The sequence below is a fragment of the Etheostoma spectabile genome, chromosome 4 (assembly GCF_008692095.1).
Source record: "Etheostoma spectabile isolate EspeVRDwgs_2016 chromosome 4, UIUC_Espe_1.0, whole genome shotgun sequence".
NCBI lineage: Eukaryota > Metazoa > Chordata > Actinopteri > Perciformes > Percidae > Etheostoma > Etheostoma spectabile.
In genome coordinates this window covers 33,142,530-33,148,488 of record NC_045736.1, presented here as the reverse complement: position 1 = coordinate 33,148,488, position 5,959 = coordinate 33,142,530, and the positions used below count along the sequence as shown (strand labels likewise).

The 5,959-nt window shown below is 46.1% G+C and overlaps 1 protein-coding gene and 1 long non-coding RNA gene across 2 annotated transcripts in view; one reads left to right on the top strand and one right to left on the bottom strand.

Moving 5' to 3' along the window:
• Positions 1-5,959, bottom strand: part of LOC116688586 (uncharacterized) — an 18,104-nt gene that overhangs the window by 6,647 nt on the left and 5,498 nt on the right. The window contains exon 2 of the long non-coding RNA XR_004331808.1: positions 5,711-5,713. This is a non-coding gene — a long non-coding RNA (uncharacterized LOC116688586). The remainder of the gene's footprint in view (positions 1-5,710; positions 5,714-5,959) is intronic.
• The window catches only part of rbl1 (retinoblastoma-like 1 (p107)), a 16,583-nt gene that overhangs the window by 6,232 nt on the left and 4,392 nt on the right, over positions 1-5,959 (top strand). The window contains 11 exon segments of the mRNA XM_032514719.1: positions 468-631; positions 859-923; positions 1,151-1,325; positions 2,917-3,083; positions 3,535-3,647; positions 3,738-3,841; positions 4,150-4,287; positions 4,507-4,671; positions 4,786-4,924; positions 5,259-5,486; positions 5,626-5,822. Coding sequence (XP_032370610.1) covers positions 468-631; positions 859-923; positions 1,151-1,325; positions 2,917-3,083; positions 3,535-3,647; positions 3,738-3,841; positions 4,150-4,287; positions 4,507-4,671; positions 4,786-4,924; positions 5,259-5,486; positions 5,626-5,822 — 1,655 coding nt within the window.

The window sequence follows — 5,959 nt, the reverse complement described above, 5'->3', positions numbered from 1 at the left end:
TGTGTCTGTGTGTGTGTGTCTGTGTGTGTGTGTCTGTGTGTGTGTGTGTCTGTCTGTAATGTATGTTGATGTTGGTATAAATAAAAGCAAATACGTACACTGCATTGTGATCAGATGCCAGCCAGGTTAAATGACATCTGTACAGTGTGACCACATTCTCAGGAAAACATCTGCCCAACAATTTGAAAAGCCACAAAATTCTGCCTCTTCCTGCCAGCTCCAACAAGTCCAGCAAAAGGTCTAGGCAGCAGCAATAGCTTTAAAGTCTTTCCACACAGAAAGTGAATGAAATGGCATTGCTTTTCTAGGAACACTCTAGGGATTGTTAACAACTCAGCCTGCTCTGCCTTACTAACTTGTGAAATAAAGGTCGGCGTGGCCAGGAGTCCTCTTTAAGCACGTTGACACGCTAGTCTGTTAGTGTACCACTGGCATGTATGCTCATTTATTTGTGTGTGTGCGTGTAGGTCTGCCGGCCCTGTACCGCGCTGACGGCCACGTTTCAGCGGACGAGCCTCCCCCGTGTGTGTTGGAGAGGTTGTGTGAGCTGCACGACGGGCTGGTGGTGGAGGCCAAAGGCATCAAGCAGCACTACTTCAAACCCTACATACAGAAACTGTACCAGAAGCAGGTACGCATTCTCTCACACCTGCAGATATTCATTCAGGTTTGTTTCCTGTGTTTTTAAAGTGCCCTATTTTCTTTCATACTCACTTTATTCCCCTCTACACATTTGTAATTTGTACTGTAAGTATTCAAAAAGATTTCCAACCTCGATTGGACTTATGTGAGCCAACAAACTTTCTATCTATCCGTTATTGTAAACTCACCTTGATCTTAACTTCTTTTCCTGATCAGATCCTGAAAGGCAACGAGGTGCATTTGACAGAACTGTTGGATCCTCAGAGCTTCCTTGATAACAAGTAAGCTACTCAGGGACAAAAGGTTAAAGGTCGCTTTCAGGGAACAGTTACTGTCCTTCCTGTCCCACTTTCCCTCACTCTGTCTCCTAATCTGTGCTGCAGAATAACGTTTTATATTTGACTACCGATTAGAGATATTTCTGTGTTTACCTGTCCCTCTGTCCATGTGTGTGTGTGTGTGTGTGTGTGTGTGTGTGTGTGTGTGTGTGTGTGTGTGTTGCGTGCAGTAAAGCCATAAACAGGGAGTATGAGGAGTACGTGTTGACCGTGGGGGATTTTGATGAGCGGGTGTTTCTGGGAGCCGATGCCGACGAGGAAATCGGGACTCCGAGGAAGATTGTTCAGGAGTCTTCTGCCAGCCAGACGAACGCTCAGAGCCAGCTGCAACAACATGTAGAGAAGGTAAACACACACACACTGTTAACATGCACAGATTATACCAACATACAAACACTTGGCTATGGGCACAACTGAAAATGTAAATCTAAAAAAAAAAAAAAATACATATATCGAATAGATGTTGATTAATCTGACGTAGAAATAGTCAGAAACAAATGCACTATTTCCTCCTCTTTGTTTAATTAAAAACTAAGAACCAGACTATTTTAATAGGTGTGTGGTCTATATATATATATACACTCACCGGCACTTTATTAGGTACCCGATGTAACGGGTTGGACCCCTTTTGCCTTCAGAACTGCCCTCAATTCTGGTGGCATAGATTCACAAGGTGCTGGAAGTCCTAGGGAGTTTGGTCCATATTGACTGAGGCATCACACAGTTGCCGCAGATTTGTCGGCTGCACATCCATGATGCGAATCTCCCGTTCCACCACATCCCAAAGATGGCTATGGATTGAGATTGGTGACTGTGGAGGCCATTTGAGTACAGCCAATCATTGTATGTTAAGAAACCAGTCTGTGATGATTCAGCTTTATGACATGGCGCATTATCCTGCTGAAAGTAGCCATCAGAAGTTGGGTACATATGGTCATAAAGGGATGGACATGGTCAGCAACAATACTCAGGTAGGCTGTGGCGTTGCAACGATGCCAATTGGTACCAAGGGGCCCAAAGAGTGCAAGAAAATATTCCCCACACCATGACACCACCCCCACCAGCCTGAACCGCGTGATACAAGGCAGGATGGATCCATGCTTTCATGTTGGGACGCCAAATTCTGACCCTACCATCCGACTGTGCCAGCAGAAATCGAGACTCATCAGAACAGGCAACGTTTTTCAATCTTCTAGTCCAATTTCGATGAGCTTGTGCAAATTGTAGTCTCAGTTTTCCTGTTCTTAGCTGAAAGGAGTGGCACCCGATGTGGTCTTCTGCTGCTGTAGCCCATCTGCCTCAAAGTTGGACGTACTGTGCGTTCAGAGATGCTCTTCTGCCCACCTTGGTTGTAACGGGTGGTTATTGAGTCACTGTTGCCCTTCTATCGCTCGAACCAGACTGGCCATTCTCCTCTGACCTCTGGCATCAACAAGGCATTTCCGCCCACGAAACTGCCGCTCACTGGATGTTTTTTTTTTTCGGATTCTCTGTAAACCTAGAGATGGTTGTGCGTGAAAATCCCAGTAGATTAGCAGTTTCTGAATACTCAGACCAGCCCTTCTGGCACCAACAATCATGCCAGTTCAAAGTCACTCAAATCACCTTTTTCCCCATACTGATGCTCGGTTTGAACTGCAGGAGATTTCTTGACCATGTCTACATGCCTAAATGCACTGAGTTGCCGCCATGTGATTGGCTGCTTAGAAATTAAGTGTTAACGAGCAGTTGGACAGGTGTACCTAATAAAGTGGCCGGTGAGTGTAGATATAATATATATATATATATATATATATATATATATATATATGACCAACATTGTAATAAAGAAACATGTCACTCAGTGCAGCTGTGTGGCTCACTGATGCATTTTTATGGCACAGAGGAAGATGTGAAAATTAGAGAGGAAAACAGTACTGTGTGTGTGTTTCTGCAGTCGGGCTCTCTCGCTCCCTCCACCCCTCTGACGGGGCGAGTCTACCTGAAGGAGAAGGACCTGCTGGTCACGCCCGTCTCCTCGGCGACGCAGAGTGTCAGCCGGCTGCAGAGCATGGTGGCCGGGTTGAGGGCGGCCCCCAGTGAAAACCTGCTTCACATCTTCAAGTCAGTTCCTCTTTTTGTCTCTTAGCTTCGTTCTGCATCGCGTCTTGTTTGTTGCAGTCGAGCTGCGTGGATCATCATTAGACCAGAGTGGGAAAACAGAGGAGGGAATTATGGGGGGGTGTAGAAACATAGGGGAGTAGAGGAGACACTCAGGCTCACGCTTCAAAAAAGTGTGTGTGTTAAAAATATGAAAAGAATTCTCTGAACTGATTTTGCAGTTCAAGCTCTACCGATTTCTTTTCTTTTTCATTCACACCCCTATCAAGCATGCATTTTAGATGAAGGAGAAGAGAGTATATCGAGCTGTTCCTCGTCCCGGTTATCTCAGCGCTGTTAAATTGTTTGTACGGGACGCATGAGTTTTCTACCTTGATGTTATTGTAAACAAACATTGTGATTGGGTATATAATCATACAGTCTCCATAGTAACCGTGTCCTGTGCTGTTTGAAGGTCTTGCTCCAGAAATCCCACAGAGTCCATACAGAGCAGAGTCAAGACACTGGGACAAACCTTCAAAGAACATTACACCAACGACTCAGAGGACATGCCCGGCTCTCATATAGGTACGTTGGGACAACCTGGGACAAATTATATATGTAGATATAACAGTACATAGCTGCATCTTTGCAGTATATAAATCTATTTTATTTTAGACTTTGCAGAGAACCGTCTAAAGCTGGCTGAGATCCTCTACTACAAGATCCTGGAGAACGTCATGGTGCAGGAGACCAAACGGCTGCAAGGCAAAGACATGAGTGTAAGCAGCCGCCACAGAACAGGGTTTCATCCCATTTACCAGCTATTCTAACCGTATCTATTGTTCTTATTATCATTTCAACTGATAAAGGTTAAAAGCTATTATGAGGCTATTTTGTTACATAAATGTTTTCCCAAGAACTTTCGTGCAGGAGTCTATTTGCTTTTATGTCTACTGTAAATATTTCATAAATAAAAATTGCATAAGACTACTCCAGGAGTGTTTTATTTGTTGGCTGCCACATCGAGGTGTGATATATATATTTTTTTGTACTTTAAATAAATATAAATCTGTGTGTTTGTGTATAGGTGTTATTGGAGCAGGATATCTTCCACTGCTCCCTGATGGCATGTTGTCTGGAGGTGGTGTTGTTCTCCTACAGCTCCCAGAGAACCTTCCCCTGGATCATCAACATCTTCAAGCTGACCCCATTCTACTTTTTTAAGGTCTCACACACACACACACACTCACACACTCACACACACACTCACTCACTCACTCACTCACTCAAAAACATACATGCTTTTACATCTTTAAGCTGCTGATCAAATAATTTCACTGACTCCCCTCATTGTGCCACTTGAAACAAAGTTGTATCTGTTTGCCTCCATTTACGGAATAGTTAGTATATGAATATAATATAACTGGATTTATTGTGTGTTCAGGTGATCGAGGTGTTTATCCGCTCAGAGGAAGGCCTGTCCAGAGACATGGTGAAGCACCTGAACCTGATCGAGGAGCAGGTTCTGGAGAGCAGAGCGTGGAGCGCAGACTCTGCCCTGTGGAGCGTCTTGCAGGCTGCTGGGAACAAGGTCCCCACCGTGGAGGAGGTGGGCAGGAAACGCACATCAGGGAAACACACACACTTCATATACAGCAGGGACGTGCTCCCTCCACTTATTCTCTATCTTCCCTCATCTCTCTCTCTCTCTCTTTCTCTCTAGGTAAATTTTTCCTCCAGTCTGGACTCTGGTTCTGGTTCTACTAGCGGAGGTCAGTCCCACCTGCCTCTAGTTGCCCTCTCCCCCATCATCCACCCCCGCATCAGGGAGTTCAGATCAGGCCTGGGCAGCGCACGCAAAGGTGGGTGTTCAGCTGTTTAGCTACTACATGGTTAGTGTAGTGACATATGTGCTAGGGCTGCACAATACATCCTTCTGTTATCGTCATCGCAGTATTAAATGGCCCACTAGACGCATCGCTAAAGGCCACGGCATATCCGTAGACTAGAAGTCATTCTTCTTCTAGCCTTTTTTATATTCACTTCAGCAATAAGAAAGAGAAAGTTGGAAATTATTTTCTTTCATTTGTTTTAAATTCAACAAGGTATTTTGACCACAAATACATATTGTGCAGCCCTACCATGAGCTATGATCAACTTTAATATCTGTTTTTTGTTGTTTTCTTTTTTCTCCAGATGTGCCTCCCTCCCCGCTTTCGGTCCATGACAGGTACAGCTCCCCGGCAGCTGGCAGCGCTAAACGCCGGCTCTTTGGTGACGACCCTCCAGCCCGAACCCCAGGGGTGGTCCCCATCGGGAGCCCCATGACGTCACCGGCCAAAAGGTTGACTTACGGCTCAAGCGGCACCCTGAGGATCGGACCTCAGGGCGCCCCTGCCACCGTCCTCAGTTTCCCACTGCAAGGTAGACCAGACATACGCAGGTTTACATAACTGAACACCAAGTATACAAAGGGGATGCTGCTTGATTACTATACTCCTAATCACGTCTGCTTACTGATGAGACGGATCCGCTGAAACAAGGTGTGTGTGTGTGTTTCCAGGTTTGAATAACGACCGTACTATCACACTGATCCCGGTTCAGCCGTGCGACTCCTCTGGAACCATCACGGCTCAGTTCCTGCTGACCGCCTCGCCGAGCCGCGCCACCATCGCCTCTGCAGCTCCCCCAGCCCCCGAGCCCCAGGCAGGCATCAGCCGGCCGCGACGTACCGGCTCACTCGCTCTCTTCTTCAGGAAGGTAAATGGCAAATTCTCTGGGTGGGCAAAGCAGAGAAGGGGGAGGTAACCTCTCCCCTTATGACCTCATAAGGAGCTAGATTCCAGATGGGCCCATCTGAGCTTTTTTTTTCTCAAAGGCAGAGCAGGATACCCAGG